Genomic DNA, 18,436 nt, shown 5'->3' on the forward strand with positions numbered 1-18,436 from the left:
TCTCATCTTTCTTCCTCCTTCTTTCCTTAATTCTCCTTCTGCTGATCTCCCTCTCCTCTCCCCATCCTCTTCTGTGTTGCTCCCTTTTCTCTCCTTCTCTTCCCTTTTTCCCAAATTGATGTTTTCTATCCCCTTCTTTCTTCTCCCTTTTCTCCTCTTTGCTATTTTCCATGACTTTTCTCCTTATTGATTTTCCTAAATTCCCTCATTTTGCTATCCTCCTTCCCTTCTTTCCTCTTCCCCCTTTCTGCTCTCGTTCCTATTTTCTCCTTTCTTTCTGCTGCACACCTTTCCCCTTCTTTCCTCCTCTCTTCTGCTTATCTTGTGCTCTTTCGTCCTCACTTTCCTCCTCCTCATCACTAGCCTCTGCCTCCCCTACTGTGTTCTTGCCAGCAGCAGTAATCTGAGCCTATGGTTTCTGTCTCCTATCTCCCTAGTAGGTTGAAACTATTCATTTACAGGAGGCAAGAAGTAAGCACTGCAGCCTGCTCTGCTGGATGGTGCCAATCAGCCATAGAGACAGAGGATTCTTTGCTGCTCCCCAGAAGTTGCCACCCTGTGCAAATGAGTGGGTTGGATTAGCCCTGGCTATTACCTCCTGTCTTCCATAACACAGGCAGCCGAGACCAGGGGCGGTTCAATCATTAACATAGTGACAAAGTAACATAAAAAATGATAGCAGAAAAAAAGACCAAAATGGCTTGGTAAAATGTTTGGGGTTGTAACTGCCTCCCCGTGCAGGTTACCCCCATGCTTTCTGCGTAGGTTGTAACTACCCAGGTGCGTTCTGTTCAGGGCACTATACAATCCATTTCAGTGTGGCTTTGAGTTGAATCACTGCTCCATGCATATTACTCCAGCATTTTATATCCATCTTTTTGGCAATAAGGGATCCCTGTGTTTTTCACATGCTTTCTTAAAGACTGTAGCAGAATTCATCTTCATTACCTCCCTTGGGAGGGTTTTCTATGCATCCACTATCTCTTCTGTGAAAAAATATTTTCTGATGTGCCTGAGTCTGTCTCCTTGCAGCTTCAGATCGTGACCCCTAGTTTTTACAGCTGCAGCAGGAACCCCCCTCCCCCTAGAAAGTCCCTTTAGTGGTCGCCTTAATTTCCATCCCGAAAGATGCTCAGTAGAGTTGCCGACAGCTGAAGAAGGAGACCAGGGCCACGGTCAGAGGCCATCCTGCTTGTGGCTGAAGAAGAGAGAGAGAGACTTAGAGGGGCCAACGGAGCTCACCCCGTCAACAGCTGAAGAGACAAGAGGAGCCTATTCCACCAGCAGTTGAAGAGAAGGAGGCGGCCTGGGCAACCAGAGAGGGGAGAGAGGCCTGGCAGGAGAAAGAAGCCCTAAGGGGAGCAGGACTGAATAAGAAGGTGGGGGAGGAAAGGGGTGAGGAAAGGGGTGAGTGAGAGGGGAGGGTAATGGGTGTGAGTGAAAGGAAAAGGGGGGGGGGAAGGAAGGAAAGTAGATAAGGGAGCAAGACTATAGAGAGGTGTGCGAGTGTGAGAGAATGCACCATACACATGCACGCCAAACATTTACCCATGCTGGGGGAGGCAGGTGGCAGGGGTGCCTGCTTGCTAGAAATATTGTCACTACTTCTCCCCTTTCCCATTTATTTATAATATTTATAGTCCACTTATAATAAAATAAAATTTAAAAAAATGCATGCTAAGCAGATTACATAGCAAACATAAAACAATATTAAAACTCAAAACATACCATAACATATAACACATTATACATTTATCAAATATCTGCATCTCCATCCTGTTAACAGACTATGCCATAGGGAAAGCTTCTCTAAAAAGACATATCTTAAGCGTTTTTATAAAGAGTTTTAAATCTTGCATTGATCTCAGCTCCTCTGACAAATCATTTCACAGTTTTACTCCCTTTATGGCTTAAGGCTCGGTTTCTTGTCTTTTGTAATTGAGCAACAATTTAGCCAGAGGACCGTAATGGTTGAGATGGACATTAAAACTTGTCCATAGTTTCAAATCACCAAAAGGGCCAGACTCCAAGGGAGTCCTGCTCTGTCAAACTCTAACGGGAAGTCCCTCTCCCCCACCTTAGCCTTCTCAGTTATGTGACCCATGCCACTCCGTGGTGGGCGGTGGGGAGGGAATGCCATCTCATCCCTTGCCTCGGGTGGCAGATTGTCTTCAACTGCCCCTAGACGAGACCAGTCCCACCATGCCCAGCCTCCTCCTGCCTCTCCAGGTGTCACAGGCAAATACAAAACATAACATCTGTTGGTAATAAAAGGCAGCAGCTTTTAAATAAACATAGGAAAGAAAAAAAAAAAAAAACCTGAGCCAACTAGCTCCTGTTCTCCTCTTTATTTGCTTGGTGGGAATGGGGAAGATAGTGTGCAAATTCTATTATGGCTCCTATCTGAATCCGCTAGCATCTCTGCCTTGCTGTGCCCACTGCCTTGTTTCCAGCTAGTGGGCACATTACCAGCCAATCTGCACCCAGAATCTTCCTGAAGGCTGCCAGCAGACATGCCCACATGATGCTGCTCCTGATGAGAGCACGACACTGCAAGGGAGACTGCTCAGGAAGGACTTCCCACTCACTGCTGCTGCAGTCAAATGCAGGTGGTTGACTGAAACTGTTAATGACTTTGTTCTATCTACTCCTAGGCTCAGGTACCCATCCCTTTCCAATGAATGCAAGACATGTTTGGATTTAAAATTATGGTGCCCAGCCCTAGGCACATGGCCGTGCTGCCACATGGCCCTAAAACAAGCAGAGGCAGGCTCCTCTTTGGCCTTGTTATTTGGTAACTTCAAAATTTGGTGGCTATGTTGCCTGTTCCTAAATATGGGCCTGATACAAGAAGTTGAACAGACATGCACAAGATGTTTATAATAAGGTATGCCCCATTTTACAGGAAACACTGGGTATGTACAACAGTTGTTGAAAACCACTAGCTGTGTCCTGTGGTGGACACGAGATGAGATGGCCTCAGCCACTTCAGGCCTTGGTTGTTCTATCCACTGCTCTTGGCCTTCTTGGCTGTGCAAACCTGAACAAGATTTTATTCGTGATGCGAGCCCAACCAATTGTGACCAAGGAAGGGAAGGAGGAGTGAGTGAGAGTAGAAGGGGTTGCGTTGGTGGAGGGAGAAAATGTGGGTGAATGCTGCCATGTTAAAGTGCTCTGGAGCACTTGGCCTAGATTCTGTTTTACAGACAACATAGTGCAGCATTTTAAACTCTGCCTACGTAGCCACACCCTTATGGCCTAATCAGTTGCTTTAGCCCACCTGGGCTGAAATTCAGGCTATAACTTCTGCAGCTTTTGCATTCCTGGAGCTGACTCACAGGAAGGATTTAACCTTTTTCAGCTTGTGTATGGTGTGAGGTTTGTTTACTATTATTCATCTCATCAAATGAATAATAAAATCCCAGACTGGGAAATCTTGACAGAATTCACTGTACTATATAGTGACAATATTCCAGTAATTTTCTGCTGTGACTGGGATATAGCTATATATTGAATTAATAAGGAAATAGTGGTTACAGTACACCTTCCAAAAAAAATCTGAATGCAAAATGGTTTTAAACTAACCACTGTACTACAACCACATAGGCAAAGTAGTTGTTAGCATTTCCAGCCACGGTCGTCCGCGGCTGGCCTTGCCTCACCTTCGGCGTCACGCCAGGACCACCGGTGGAGCCATGGCAGCGGCGGGAAAACGTCCCCGGAGTAAAGCCTGGACCTCGCCGAGCTGAACAGGCCCTCCCGGGTAGGTCGGTGCCAGAGGCGCGCCTGCCGACCTCCTCTCTCAGCCCTCAGGCCATGCAGCTCTCTTCCAGATGCCGGCAGGATGGCCCTCCCCTAGGCGCACGGCCACGCCTCCTCCCTACTCTTAAAGGGGCCTGATCACTAATTCCCTGCAGCTGCCTTATTGACCTGGGGAGTATTTAGGGAGGCTTCCTCTTCCTGTCCCTTGACTTGGCAACAAGTCTGCTCACTCGTGTGAGTCTTCTGGTTCCTCTTCGAGACTTCGGACTGGCAAGCGGCAAACCTCTGGCACCCGACTTTGGACTGGCAAGTGATGACTCTCTGGCTCTGGACCTCGGACTCTCTGGCACTGGACCTCAGACCGGACCTTGACAATCTTCCATCCAAGGGCCCACCTAAGTCCCAGCGGTCTGGGTCTCTACTCTCTCCTCCCGGGGGGGGCAACGGACTTCCAGTGGTGAAGTCTCGACTGCTTCCCGCTTGATCTGGCCTCGTCACCCAACGAAGGAACCCGAGGATGGGACTAGGGAACTATGGAAACTACACTTAACTCTCGGCCTTGAAAACCAATCATTGATTACAGAATGAATGGTTACAGAATGAGGTAAAATACATTTGAATGCAATATGATCAGGCATAACCTTAATTACAAAAATTAAATGAATTAAATGTGTAAGATTGTGAAGCAGTAATATACATCTAAGCATAAAGGACATAAATACAATATAGAAAGGGACATGAACCGGGTGATCTGAGCCTACTGGAGGGCAGGTGATCTGGGGGGAAAGGTACTGATTAAATAAGCACTTTGGACGGATTAGAGATGAGCTCTGAAAAGCTAGGACATAAAGGCAGAACGGACATACCAGTTGCAAAATAAGCAAATGTTATGTATCAGGAAAAGCTTGGCTGAATAGCCACGTTTTGAGGTTTTTTTTTTTTTTTTTTTTTTTTTTAAAGCCGATGGGCAAGGTTCTAGTCTGAGGTCTGGGGGGAACGCATTTCACTGTGAGGGGCCTGCTGTAGATAGGGCGTGCTTCCTTAAGGAAGTTTTTGCTGGTGGGGCATACAATATGCCCTTGTATGCTCTTCTGATAGGTCTGGATGATGTATGAGGACGCATTTGGAAGATTAAATTGAGGGGGGTGAGGTTGTGCATAGTTTTGTGGATAATCTTGAGGACTTTAAAGAGGATCCTGGATTTAATGGGCAGCCAGTGGAGGTTCTGAAGGATGGGGGAGATGTGATCTCTTTTTTTGGTGTTGGTAAGAATCCTGGCGGCGGAGTTCTGAACCATCTGTAGAGGTTTGGTGTTTGCAGGGAGGCCGAGAAGAAGGGAGTTACAATAGTCTATTTTAGACAGGATGATAGATTGCAGCACCATGCGGAAGTCACGGAAGTGAAGGAGTGGTTTCAGCTTTCTAAGGACTTGCAGTTTGTAAAAGCATTCCTTTGTGGTGTTTACAAATTTTTTTAGGTTAAGCTTGTTATCAAGGAGAACGCCTAGGTCTCTCACATAAGGTGAGTGGTTTAGATTTAATTTGGCTGATTGAGAAGAGCTTGGTGCGTTGAGACAAAGGTTGTTGTCGTCATGAGAGATGATGAGAATCTCTGTCTTGTTGGTGTTGAGGACTAGGTTAAGGCTGGAGAGAAGGTGGTTAATAGATTGGAGGCAGTTGTTCCAGTGGATCAGGGTTTTATGTATAGATTCTGTGATCGGGATGAGTATTTGTACATCGTCCGCGTAGAGGTAATGAGTTAGCTTTAGATTAGTTAGTAAGTGGCAGAGCGGGAGAAGGTAGATGTTGAAAAGGGTAGGTGAGAGAGAAGATCCTTGGGGGACACCCATGTTGGAACGAACGGGGTGCGATTCTTTGTTTATCCTGACCTTGAAGAACCTGTTACACAGGAAGGATTTAAATCAGCTGAGTGCAGTTCCCTTGATGCCTATGTCTGCGAGACGATCTAATAGGATTGCATGATTCACCGTGTCGAAGGCAGCAGATAGATCTAGAAGAGCAAGCAGATAGGGTTGTCTTTTTTTTTTTTTTTTTTTCCAGGTTTATAAGGATGGTGTCCGTGAGTGACATTAGGAGGGATTCTGTGTTTAACGTTTTGTGGAAACCATACTGAGAAGGGGAGAGTATATTATGTTCCTCCAGGTATTCCGAGAGTTGCTTGTTGACTATTTTTTACTTAGGCTTTAGTTCTTTAGCCTTCTTATATGCAATTCTTTTACAACAGAGTAGTGCTCTGCTGAAGGAAAAGGATAGTGAACTATCTACAATCAAGAAGATTGCTGGACCAGAGGCAGCATGAATTCATAAGAACATAAGAACATGCCATACTGGGTCAGACCAAGGATCCATCAAGCCCAGCATCCTGTTTCCAACAGTGGCCAATCCAGGCCATAAGAACCTGGCAAGTACCCAAGAACTAAGTCTATTCCATGTTACTGTTGCTAGTAATAGCAGTGGCTATTTTCTAAGTCAACTTAATAGCAGGTAATGGACTTCTCCAAGAACTTATCCAATCCTTTTTTAAACACAGCTATACTAACTGCACTAACCACATCCTCTGGCAACAAATTCCAGAGTTTAATTGTGCATTGAGGAGGGTCCTTTTAGACAAATCTAATTTTTTTGATTGGGTGACTAAAGAATTGGATTGAGGAAGAGCACTCGATGTGATCTACTTGGATTTCAGCAAAGCTTTCATTCACAAGCATGGGAGGCTTGTGAATAAAATGAGAAGCTTGGGAGTGAGCGCCAAGGTGGTGGTGTGGACTACAAACTGGTTGACAGCATAAATAGCACCTACTATGAAGAGAGAATGGTAAGTGGAGTGCCACAAGGATCGGTGTTGGGACTGGTACAGTTTAAAATCTTTGTGAGTGACATTGCAGAAGGGATAGAAGGTAAAATTTGTCTATTTGCTGATGATACTAAGATCTGCAACAGAGCAGACATACTGGAAGGAGCAGAGAGAATGAGACGTGATTTAAGGAAGTTTGAACAGTGGTCAAAGATATGGCAGCTGGGATTCAATGCCAAGAAGTGCAGTCATACATATGGGGTGTGGTAATCCAAAAGAGCTGTATGTGACGAGGGGTGAAGGGCTGTTGTGCATGGAGCAAGAGGGAGGGACCTTGGGTGATAGTGTCTAGTGATCTGAAAATGGTGAAGCAATGTGATATGGTGATAGTTAAAGCCAGAAGAATGCTGGGCTGCATAGAGAGAGGAACATACAGGTCATTGGTGAGGCCTCACCTGGAGTCCTGTGTTCAGTTCTGGGGACTGTATCTCAAAAAGGACAGACAAGATGGAGGCGGTCCAGAGAAGGGTGATAAAAACGGTGGGAGGGTCTCCATCACTCATGAAGAGAGGTTGAAGGACCTAAAATGTATACCCTGGAGGAGAAGAGGTGCAGGAGAGATCTGATACAGACCTTCAGTTACCTGAAAGGTTTTAATGATGCACAATTGACAAACCTTTTCTGTTGGAAAGAAGTCAGTAGAACTAGGGGTCACATAATGAAACTCCAGGGAGGATGACTCAGAACCAACATCAGGAAATATTTCTTCACGGAAATGATGGTGGATGCCCGGAATACCCTTCTGGAGGAGGTGGTGAAGACAAAAACAGTGAAAGATTTCAAAGGGGCATGGGATAAACACTTTTGATCCCTAAAAGCTAGAGGATGGAAATGAAGAAAAGAGTGCATGGTGTGGCGATTACTACCCTTAACCAATAAGCCTTCATTCTGTTGATGCAGCTCCATTATTGCTCTCTGCTTTAACAGCAGGGGGAAAAGAGGTAAAGGGGAATTTAGATTCAGATAGCAACCAACAAGGTCCCTGACTTTGCCAGTCTGGTAAACTAAGTATGGGGGTGTCCTGTATGGCGCGGCAGATGCTACCATAAGCTTACTGGGCAGACTGGATGGACCACTTAGTCCTTCTTTGCCATCATATTTATGTTTCTATATTTCAGTAAATAAGTTCTGGCACCTAATTTGTTGATTTGCCACATTTAAGTCTAAAATTTTGGATGGGGAATGTACACACAATCAATCTACAGACTTGCAGTTATTGGGAGACATTATTTAAGTGAAAACATTTATTGATATGTAAAAAAAACCAACTAAGGATATTCTAGACCAATAATTAGTCATGTTAGCTGGATGCATATTAGCTTCTGAGATCTTTTCCTTCTTATAAACATTGGGGCAGATTTTCAAAGGGGTACACGCGTAAGATACGCGCGTACCCCCCGAAAACCTGCCCCAAATTCCCCCTGCGCGCGCCGAGCCTATGTTGAATAGGCTCGGCGTCGCGCGCAAGCCCCTGGACGCATGTAAGTCCCGGGGCTTTCCTGGGGGGGGGGGGGAGTTGGGGGAGGCATGCTGGGGGCGAATCGCGGCGGCATGTCATTCGGGGGCGGGCCCGTAGGCGTGGTTCCGGCCCAGGGGCATTTCGGGGGCGTGGCCGAGGCCTCCGAAACAGCTCCCGGGCCAGGGAATCTGGCAAGCATAACTTTTATAACAAAGGCGGTGGTGGGGGGGGGGGGGGGTGTTTAGATAGGGCTGGTGGGTGGGTTAGGTAGGGGATGGGAGGGAAAGGTACAGGGGAGTGGAGGGAACGGAGGCAGGCTGCGCGGCTCAGCGCGCACAGGCTGCTGATTTTGGGCAGCTTCGCGTGTGCCGACCCCGGATTTTAAAGGATACTCGTGGCAATGCCCGTATCTATTAAAATCCGGCGTGCTTTTGTTTGCGCCTGGTGTGCGAACAAAAGTACGCGCAGGTGTACTTTTATAAAATCTACCCCATTGCTTTGCACTTGTGCTCTTTGGATTTATAGTTTATAATTGGTAAAGTTTTTTGCGTTTGCTTTTGAATACGTTTTCATTTCACTGGCCTCCTTTTTTTTTTTTTTTTTTTTTTTTGTCTATATTGATATTTTTATAAATTTGAGAACATACTAAATACATATTCATATATGTATCATGCATTTAGATATCCAGTAGAAGAGTTTTTTCTGGACTTACCTTATTCTAGCTAGAATACATGATATTTGGGCAGGAATACCAGACATCTACTGAAGAGGTTGTAGCCATAAGGGACCTTCCAAGTATGCATGGTGGGTCTACCCACTTGGTCTGGAGTTATACTTTTGAGAAAACCAAGTATATTTCTGGGGTTTAATTGCCTTTTTATGATACGAACAGAGCAGTGCTCTCTTGTGAAGATTTGATGACCCTCAGAGTGAGGAAACTCCCCCAAAGATGAGATTTGTGCAATGTTCTCTCAACCTAGCGTGATGTTACCCAGGTAGAGAGTCCATAAAGCTAGGTTGAGAGAACATTGCACAAATCTCATCTTTGGGTGAGTTTCCTCACACAGAGGGTCATCAAATCTTCACAAGAGAGCACTGTTCTGTTCGTACGACTCACTTTGAATGTCAAAGTGGCCCCTAACCCCTACAGTAATACCTTAACCTCACCTCGAGTGTCTAGGTGGGCCTCCCATAGAGATATAAATACTCATGTAGTGTGAGGACATTATGGCTAGTCTCTCTCTTCTCTCTCTCTCTCTCTCTCTCTCTCTCTCTCTCTCTCTCTCTCTCTCTCTCTCTCTCTCTCTCTCTCTCTCTCTCTCACCATTTTGATTACTGGCAACCAATGGCCCAAGTGCAGGAGATTGCTCCTGGACCACCAGAGACTTTGGGGAGGGTGGGGGGTTGTAGTTAATTAAATTTAAAGGGATGGGGTGTGTTTTTTTTGTTTTGTTTTGTTTTTTCCACAGAAAGAGAAAGATTAAAGTTTTCTGATCTGGGGAGTGGACCGAAATGGCCCTCCTCAGACCCGAAAACGAAATGGGGACAAAAAAGGCTGAGTTTCGCCCTCTTTCAATGGGGCTGCGTCAGGGGCTCAGCTTTATTGTTTTGTAGTTTCTGAGTATCCGGGTTTCAAATATAAATATACTTCAAATGGTCTGAAGTCAGAAAAGATATCCTGTGCCACAGTGTGATTAATGAACAATGCTCTCCAATGTATTTGATGCACTGACGATCGGAGAGAGACAGAATTGCCGGTGTGCATAGGATCTTTCAATAAAGGAATCCAGATTGGACATTTGGCTGCTAATTCTGTACTGTTGCTCCCCTAATTTGCTCCATAAGTCGCACAGACGCCCAGGAACAGAGCCGGTTTAGCACACCATTTTCTTTTTTTTTAATTTCCCCCCTCTGAATCCCAGGTGTGTCTTATGGAGCGAAAAATACGGTAATTTGAAAAACGTATAGGACTATACTAGCATCTCGTGATGGCATGGCATATTCTACTGACAACAGTGATGGAAGAAATCTTTTACATCATCACAGCATTTCATAGCTTGCAGAGTATTTCCTTTTCCTTTTTCAGCAGGCATTTAGTCATCCACATCCATGATTTCAGTGTTTCCTATATTGGTTACTGCACCATTACTAACATCAACTGTACCTGATGTTCAAGCCTGCGCTGAGCAGTGTAAGAACGTTCTTTGCACTATATTGTACTTATAGTTTTAAGGCTCTTGGAATCTGAAATGGTTGCTATTTTGTGTCTTTAGTTGCACTTCAAATATAAATTCTTATGTTGTGAAAGGAAAAGATGAGGATCACGGAGAGTCCTAAAAGCACAAGGCGTTTTTGTTTTATGCTGTGCAGTGTGCGAATCCTCTTTTTTAAAATGAACCTTTCCCAAATATATATCTTGCTGTTAGGTAATTCCAAGTCTGGTTGTCAGGTTCATGCATGTCTGAAGTTAATTGACATGTTGCTTTTCCTTGAATACTGACTTCTGGTTCAGGAACGCCTGAGGTCATAAATAATGGTTGCCTCTGTAATCTGGTGCGTAGCAACTTTAGCTGCATTATTTCATATCAGGATTTTCCTCTTGTAGTGTTTCAGCTTTTCTAGACTTACCTGCCCTGCTTTCTAGAGAGCTTTGGCCACAGAATTCTCAAAAGGAAAAGTTATAATGGCCAAATGTTTTTCTGGAACTCCCTTAAATGTTAGTACGATTTTTACTTAGAGAAAGGGATTGTGAAAATACATAGAAAATTTCGGTGCCAGACACAAGCTGTAGGAGCCAGGGAAACATTTTTGTATTTGCATTTTAAATGTTTTTGTTTCCTTTGGCTTCTTTTATTGTGTTTGTGGTGTACTCCTTTTGCTCTTCCTTCTCCTTTTCCTCCAGCCCCTTCCTCTCTATGCCTCAGTCCACCTTCCCTCTCGGCTTCCCCTATTAGACTTTCCTCCTTGATGCAACCTGGAAGTGGTCATTAAATGCCAAATTTTAGGTTCTAAGGCATCTTGGGATTTCCCCCCTAGTTAATGTATGAAGATTATTAGCCAAGCATATTTTTAGAAATGTGAATGCCATCATTCAAGATTTATAATTTAGAGAATATAAATTGTAAAAACCTCACATCGTGGGGAAGTGGGTGACTCGGTGGAAAAGCAAAGAGATACAGAGATTGGCATAGGCAGAGCCTTTGACTTCTAGTGCCGAATTTAAAATTCAGACAGACAGACATCAATATGTGAGGTCTGTTTGGTAGCATTGTACATTGATTTTAAGGTTAGAGTCCTAGGATCATGCCGGCATGCAAATGTAACTATTAAGAGTGCCAATGCTAAGGTAAAAACAAATGGCCACTCCCCCATGCCTCCATTCCACACTACCCCCTGCCAGCATTTCCCAGGATTTACATATTACAATGTTCTTTAATGTTCCTCCATTGCTGTCTTGGGTACAGCAGCAAAAAATACAACAGCATTAATCTAGCAGTGCAAACACTTAGATACCACATGCTCATTGTCCCTTCTGTAGCTCCTCCTCCTCCTCTACAGGCTGTCTGTTTAGAGAAGAAAGTCATGTGCTTATAGTCTCCCGTGTCAGATTGCTAATGGGGTGTAGGGGGAAGGAATGAAGGAGTAAGGCAAGGACTTTGTGGAGAGAAGACCACTCGAAGAGTCTTAAATTAAAAAAATACCAGCAGTCATACTGCCAGTTTCACCAGAAGCTGACCTCTCAAGATAAAAACTGACCAGAATGGCCAGTTGGCAAACCCATTAACAAGCCATTCATATAGGAGGGCTCCCCAGAACTGTTTTGAGGTAGACTGGAAGAGTACTGTGGGAAACCTGACTGCTATTGCTTTTACTGTGTCTTGTCTATATAGGACATAATGCATCCACTTGGCAGGGATTGGCTACAGGGGTCCCTCAGGGAACAGCTTTATCCGCAATGTTATTCAACATTTATCTCGCACCTCTTTGCAGACTAGTGATGGAGTTAGGTGCCTGCTATAAAACAGACATAGATGATCATTTTTTTCTACCAGTTCATGCCTTTTAGTCTTCTACTCTTAAATTGGTGTCCATATATTTATCTACAGTTAAAATTGTTTCAGCATAATAAACTGTCATTAAATCTAAGTAAAATTGAACTGATAATCCTGAGTAGGTCTCCTGTGGTCCACCCTCCCATCTGCATTATTTAATGGCATGATGATCCTCATTCTACAACAGGTTCATAATGTTGATATTATGTTAGAGGGTGATGTCTGTATGCAGAAATTTATTGGCTATGGGGTGCTAGTGTCTGGCGATCTGAAGGAGGCGAAGCATTGTGGCAAGGCGATAGCTAAAGCCACTGGTTATTCCTCTCTCTTTGTTGGGCTTCATAGAGAGAGGAATAACCAGTAAGAAAAAGGAGGTGATAAATCCCTTGCACAGTACTGCTTGGTTCAGTTTTTGGAGACCATATCTCAAAAAGGATAGAGGCAGGATGGAAACGGCCCAGAGAAGGGCAACCAGAATGGTGTGGGGTTTATATCGGAAGACTTATGAGGAGAGGCTGAATGATCTGAATATGTATACTCTGGAAGAGAAGAGGTGCAGGGGAGATATGCACAAAACAAACCCAATTGAAGACACTACCTCAAGGAAAAACAGTTTGACCATTTTTGCACTAGAAGCCGTGTTCAAAGTGATTCATTGAATACCTGCAATAGATCCTGCACCGGAGCAGCACATGTCGTTTGGGACTCCCTCCTAGAAGAGCTCCAACAAATACAGGACTACTGCTACTTCAGGAAGCAGATAAGTCTGGCTCTTCTGCCAAGCCTTTGCTACCAAATGCGGAACGCAAAAAATGCTAAACTCACTACAAGAAACTGCCTGGCGTTGTTTCTGAATGTCTTAAACATGCTGCTACAATCTAAAGTTATGCTACCGAGTTTGGTATTTTTTTGTTAGTCATCAGTATTTCTGATGTGTTGCAAACAGAGTTTAGTCTTTTTATTTTATTTTTTTTAACCTGGCTTCCACGTCATCGTTTGGTAATTTTTAGGATGACTTGCATTTAGGTACAGTATTTGTGATTTAGATGAAGTTAATCCTAAACTATTTGTTTACATGCCAAGTGCTATAAATTGATATTTGCTACTATTCTTATCCATGATGCACCATTTTATTGTAAAGTTACAATTGACCATATGCTGCTGTTCTAACTTGCTTTAAAGTGCTTTTGAGCAAATTTCTTATTCAAAATGGTGGTTTTAAATCCAATGAAATAAAAATAAAATAAAATACATCTCAGGCAGGCAACTCCAGTCCTGGACTACCACAACAAGTTCTGGTTTTCAGGATACCCACAATGAATATGAATGAGGTATATTTGTATGCAGTGCCTCCATTGTATGCAAATATATCTCATGCATATTCATCATATATGTCCTGAAAACCAGACCTGTTTGTGGCAATCCAGGACCAGAGTTGCCTACACTGATATAGAGTATCTTTTAGAAGAAACAAAGTCCTATGAATAAAGGATGATAGAAATACAATTTAGAATGAACCATATACACAGGACAAATATAGGCTTTGAATTAGTGTCCAAATTCAAAAGATGCAGCCAACTACAGAGCACCCCTATTGTCTGTGGGAATTCTGTAGTGTGGTATTTACTTCCAGTCCTTGTGGGCTGCAAATGGGTCACAGTTTTAGGATATGCCTAATTGATGCTCCTGAGATAGATTTGTATGCACACTGTTTCAGTTGTATGTAAATCTCTCTCATGCATATTCATTAGGGATGTCTTTGAAAACCTGACCTATGTGCAGCCTTTGAGGGCTAAAAGGGCTTCCAATTTGGAGGGATTTTTATTTGACCAGGCTGACTTTTTTTTTTCTTATGTTAGCTGCAGCAGCAGCACCATAATTACCACAATTGGAAGCCACTGTGCTTCCACGGATATCAGCAACAGAAGGAAGATGGTGGTATCAGTTAGGAGTCCCCCATTGGGCTCCAAGTCTTGCCAAATACAAATCCCCCAAAAACAAAAGCCTTAATTATACACAGTGGCGTAGCCAGAATTGATTTTTTGGGTGGGCACAAGGTTAACATAGGTGGGCACAAGGCATGCAGGTCTACTAGTTGTTTTCTTACTGATAAATAATGCCATATACTGCACCCTAGAATGGCTTTCTAAGTAGTTTGCAACAGCCATTATGTGTCATGTATGAAACTTTAAAATAATTTACTTCAATTATTTCAAGTATAGAAAACAATCAAATCCAATCATATAATAAAACAAAAATTAATGTATTCTTTCATGAACCATCTTTGCAGAAACCCAGAAATCTTCATAAATACAGTAAAATATAATTAATCATCAGAACAGGTGCAGCGCAGAGCTAGGGCAATTCACATTACAAGTAACATGAAAAAAAAATTCAAATTCTGGTGTAATCTCAGCAAAAAATAACCCTCCACTGCTATTTTGTGAAGTAACAAACTCTTGCAAAGAAAGAGGCATCTGGAACCTTGCCAAACAATCACAGCACTGACTCTCAGGATTCAAACAGCAAACTTATGAAAAAGCAGCAATGCAAATACTACACCAGGCCCTAGAACATTAATACATCACCTATGGGAATAACAGAACAGGCTGGACTATTACTACAGAGAAACTATATGCTAGAAATACTCATTTCTGTCACAAACAGGCAAAACTGAGACCGACCCTTACCTAATATAGAAATAAGAGACTATAAATTAGAAACAGAAACATGTAGATAAAGCCAAAATAGAAAGCCTGAGAAACTAAAATGTCTGAACAGTGGAATACTTAAGAAAGAGCAAAATACAAAAATATAAGAATGCACATTCCCAAAGATGACATATTTAAATTGCTAACATCTCTCTCTCTCTCTATATATATCTATATATATTTTTTTTTTTACCTTTGTTGTCTGATCTTTGTATTTTTCTAATCAGTTGGTCCTGGTCTCTCTTTCCCATTTTTTCCCTTGTCGCTCATTTCCTAATTCCTCTTCAGTGTCTTTTCTACTACTGTCTTCTTCCCTTCCACACACACACACATATATACATAAATGCTTTCTCTCACAGTCTCCCTCACACACTCAGGCTCTCACTCTCATATGCTCTCCCCCCCCCCCCCCCAAGCTCACATTCTCTGCAGACACACATACAAGCTCTCACTTTCTCACCCCTCCCCAGGCTTATATTCTTATGCACACACAGACGCACATCCAGGCACCCATTCTCATCCACACACACACACAAACCCATTCTCCCATTCTCATCCACACACACACACACAAACCCATTCTCCCATTCTCACCCACACATACACACTTTCAAGCACCCATTCTTACCCACATATTCAAGCTTCCATTCTCACCCACACACACAAACCCAGGCTCCCATTCTCACCCATATATATACACATTCAAGCTTCCATCCTCACCCACATATTCAAGCTTCCATTCTCACCCACATATTCAAGCTTCCATTCTCACCCACACACACAAACCCAGGCTCCCATTCTCACCCATATATACACACATTCAAGCTTCCATCCTCACCCATATATACACACATTCAAGCTTCCATCCTCACCCATATATACACACATTCAAGCTTCCATCCTCACCCATATATACACACATTCAAGCTTCCATCCTCACCCACATATTCAAGCTTCCAACCTCACCCACACACATTCAAGACTCCATTCTCACTCCCATACACACCCAGGGTCCGATTTTCACCCACACACACACACACACAAGGCTCCCATTCTCATCCTCACATACACATTCAAGCCTGTGCACAGTTTCCGCTTCCTCCCCCCAGAGCAGGAAGATCAGCTGGCCTCTCCTGCTGCCACTAGCCTCCTGCTATCTTCGGGCCATATGGCCGACCGATCTTCCTGTTTGGGGGGGGGGGAGGAGAGCGGAAGCGCCGCGCACAGTTTCCGCTTCCTCCCCCCGGAGCAGGAAGATCAGCTGGCCTCTCCTGCTGCCACTGGCCTCCTGCTATCTTCAAGCCATACGGCCGACCGATCTTCCTGCTGGGGGGGGGGGGAGCGGAAGCTGTGCGCGGCGCTTCCGCTCTTCTCCCCCCCCCTCCCCCAACAGGAAGATCGGTCGGCTGTACGCAGGAGGCCAGTGGCAGCAGGAGAGGCCAGCTGATCTTCCTGCTCTGGGGGGAGGAAGCGGAAACTGTGCGCGGCGCTTCCGCTCTCCTCCCCCCCCCCCCCCCCCAAACAGGAAGATCGGTCGGCCATATGGTTGTAGGACCGCTTCCCCACGTGTGCCGTGATGGCGCGCCAAGCATGGGTTCTCCTCTTCACTGTCGCGGGGATGGGATCCCGCGACAGCCTTGCAGTTCTGGTGTCAGTTGGGTGGGCCTGGGTCTAAATTGGGTGGGCAGCTGCCCACCCAGGCCCACCCGTGGCTACGCCACTGATTATACACTGTAGGCCCAAATGAAGGGCTTTTACCTAGACTCACATCAAGGTCCTATGTACCAGAAAACCCCAGCTAGCCTATCCAATATACGCCTCTATAAAAAGTTTGAATTGGGTGCTACAACATTGTTTCTTTTATGCTGTCTTGGAGGACCGATTGCTCTCATTTGCAGACATTTTCTGCAGGGTCCATGCTCTAAGAAACAGATTATTCTTCTTGCCACACTCCTACCAAAAGAACAACCACACTGGAGCTTTCACTTTTTTTTTTTTTTTATGCCATAATAACGCATGCTTGGTATGTTACACCCAAACGTTGGATCATCATTTTAGGAGTTTGATTGGTAAGGATAGCTCCATGGATAGTCTCCCTTTTTTTTTGTTATATGTACAGTATATTCAACAGGTTCCTCTTACAAGGACACCATTGTGATAAGAAATGTACATGTTCTGATGGGCAAAATTTCATTAGAAAAGAAATGGCTTCTGTGTATATATTTCCCACCCTTTTCCCCCACCCCCAGTGAAAATAGGCCTAGTTCACATACAAAAGAATAAATAGGAAATGAGAACATTTTGTGGATAGACTACTAAATACTGACATATAAAGAATATATATATATATATATATATATATATAATATTGGACTAACTGAACTTTTTTTGTTCATTTTAATTTGACAGGAAAGTGATGCTCTTGTCATAGAGGATCTTCCACATTGCAGGATGTCACTGGATGCGGCAGCCCTGTCTCGTTTGAGAGGAAGTATACTCCGCAGGGTAGATGAAAACTTTGAGCCATTGGTAGACGAAGATACTGACAAGGAGGAAGTGAGGATTCTCAAAGTGTGCTTCCACAGCAACAGCTCTAACCTTGGAAAAAACTTCAAGCTCGTGAAATGCAGTATCTTGACTGAGATACGAGTAAGTAGGATGTCTTTTATAGCATGCTGTTTCCATGTTAGGTTCTTGATATATTTATTCTTCATACGTTAATAAATACAGTGGTTACAGATGTGAGTTTTTCATCAAAATGAGTATTTTGTAATTGGCATAATTGAAGAATATCAACATCAAAATTGAACTGGCCTACAGTGGGGATAGGCGGGGAGGGGCAGAGTCCCAGCTATAGCACCAGTGTGTGACACCTGATGCCCAGTCTCAGGGCATACTTGTACTGTGTTCTGGAGGATTAAAAAAGGGGAGAAACCTTTCAGGGATTTTGTGTCAAAGCTTATAGTACAGTAAACCAGTAGAGGTCATTTCTGTTTTGAGCCGGAAAGCAAAGGAGCAGTACAAAGCTGCCAACCCAAGTATAAAACAAAAATATTATATTCATGTTTAACCAAATAATGCATCAGAAATCATTTTGTTTTGATCTGTGACTATACTCCACTGGATCACTCCAGTTTGCTTTTCTGACTAGATATGTTAAGGTCGACATTCAGATGCTAGATAGCCAAATAAGTAGGATTTATCCAGCTATCTAGTGGCTGCTGAATATCCGGTACTAATTTATTTATTTAACATTTTTTATATACCGACAACCGTTTGCACATTAGTGGATGTTAGGTGGATAAGTCACATATCTAGCTATCTGGGTGGGCAATGGCTGGATTGGAACAGCACTACTTAGCCGGATAACTTATCTGGCTAAGTAGCAGTATTCAGCCTTAGACAGACAACTTAGCTGGATAAGTTTAGACCTGCTCAATAGCAGGTCTAAACTTAGACAGATAAGTGTTATCTGTCTTAAGTAGTGAGCTATGCAGCTAAACATGTTTAGCTGCATAGCTGTGCTGCTGAATATCTCATCTAAGTTAGCTGGATATGTCTGTCTGGCTATCTCAGAT

At 43.7% G+C, this 18,436-nt stretch overlaps 1 protein-coding gene across 3 annotated transcripts in view; it reads left to right on the plus strand.

Moving 5' to 3' along the window:
• Positions 1 to 18,436, plus strand: part of PTK2B (protein tyrosine kinase 2 beta) — a 330,459-nt gene that overhangs the window by 137,119 nt on the left and 174,904 nt on the right. For all 3 annotated transcript variants that reach the window (XM_029596207.1, XM_029596208.1, XM_029596209.1), the window contains exon 2: positions 17,268 to 17,507. In XM_029596207.1, coding sequence (XP_029452067.1) covers positions 17,310 to 17,507 — 198 coding nt within the window. In that variant the 5' untranslated portion in view covers positions 17,268 to 17,309. The remainder of the gene's footprint in view (positions 1 to 17,267; positions 17,508 to 18,436) is intronic.

Source organism: Rhinatrema bivittatum, chromosome 3 (genome assembly GCF_901001135.1).
Source record: "Rhinatrema bivittatum chromosome 3, aRhiBiv1.1, whole genome shotgun sequence".
NCBI classification, from domain to species: domain Eukaryota; kingdom Metazoa; phylum Chordata; class Amphibia; order Gymnophiona; family Rhinatrematidae; genus Rhinatrema; species Rhinatrema bivittatum.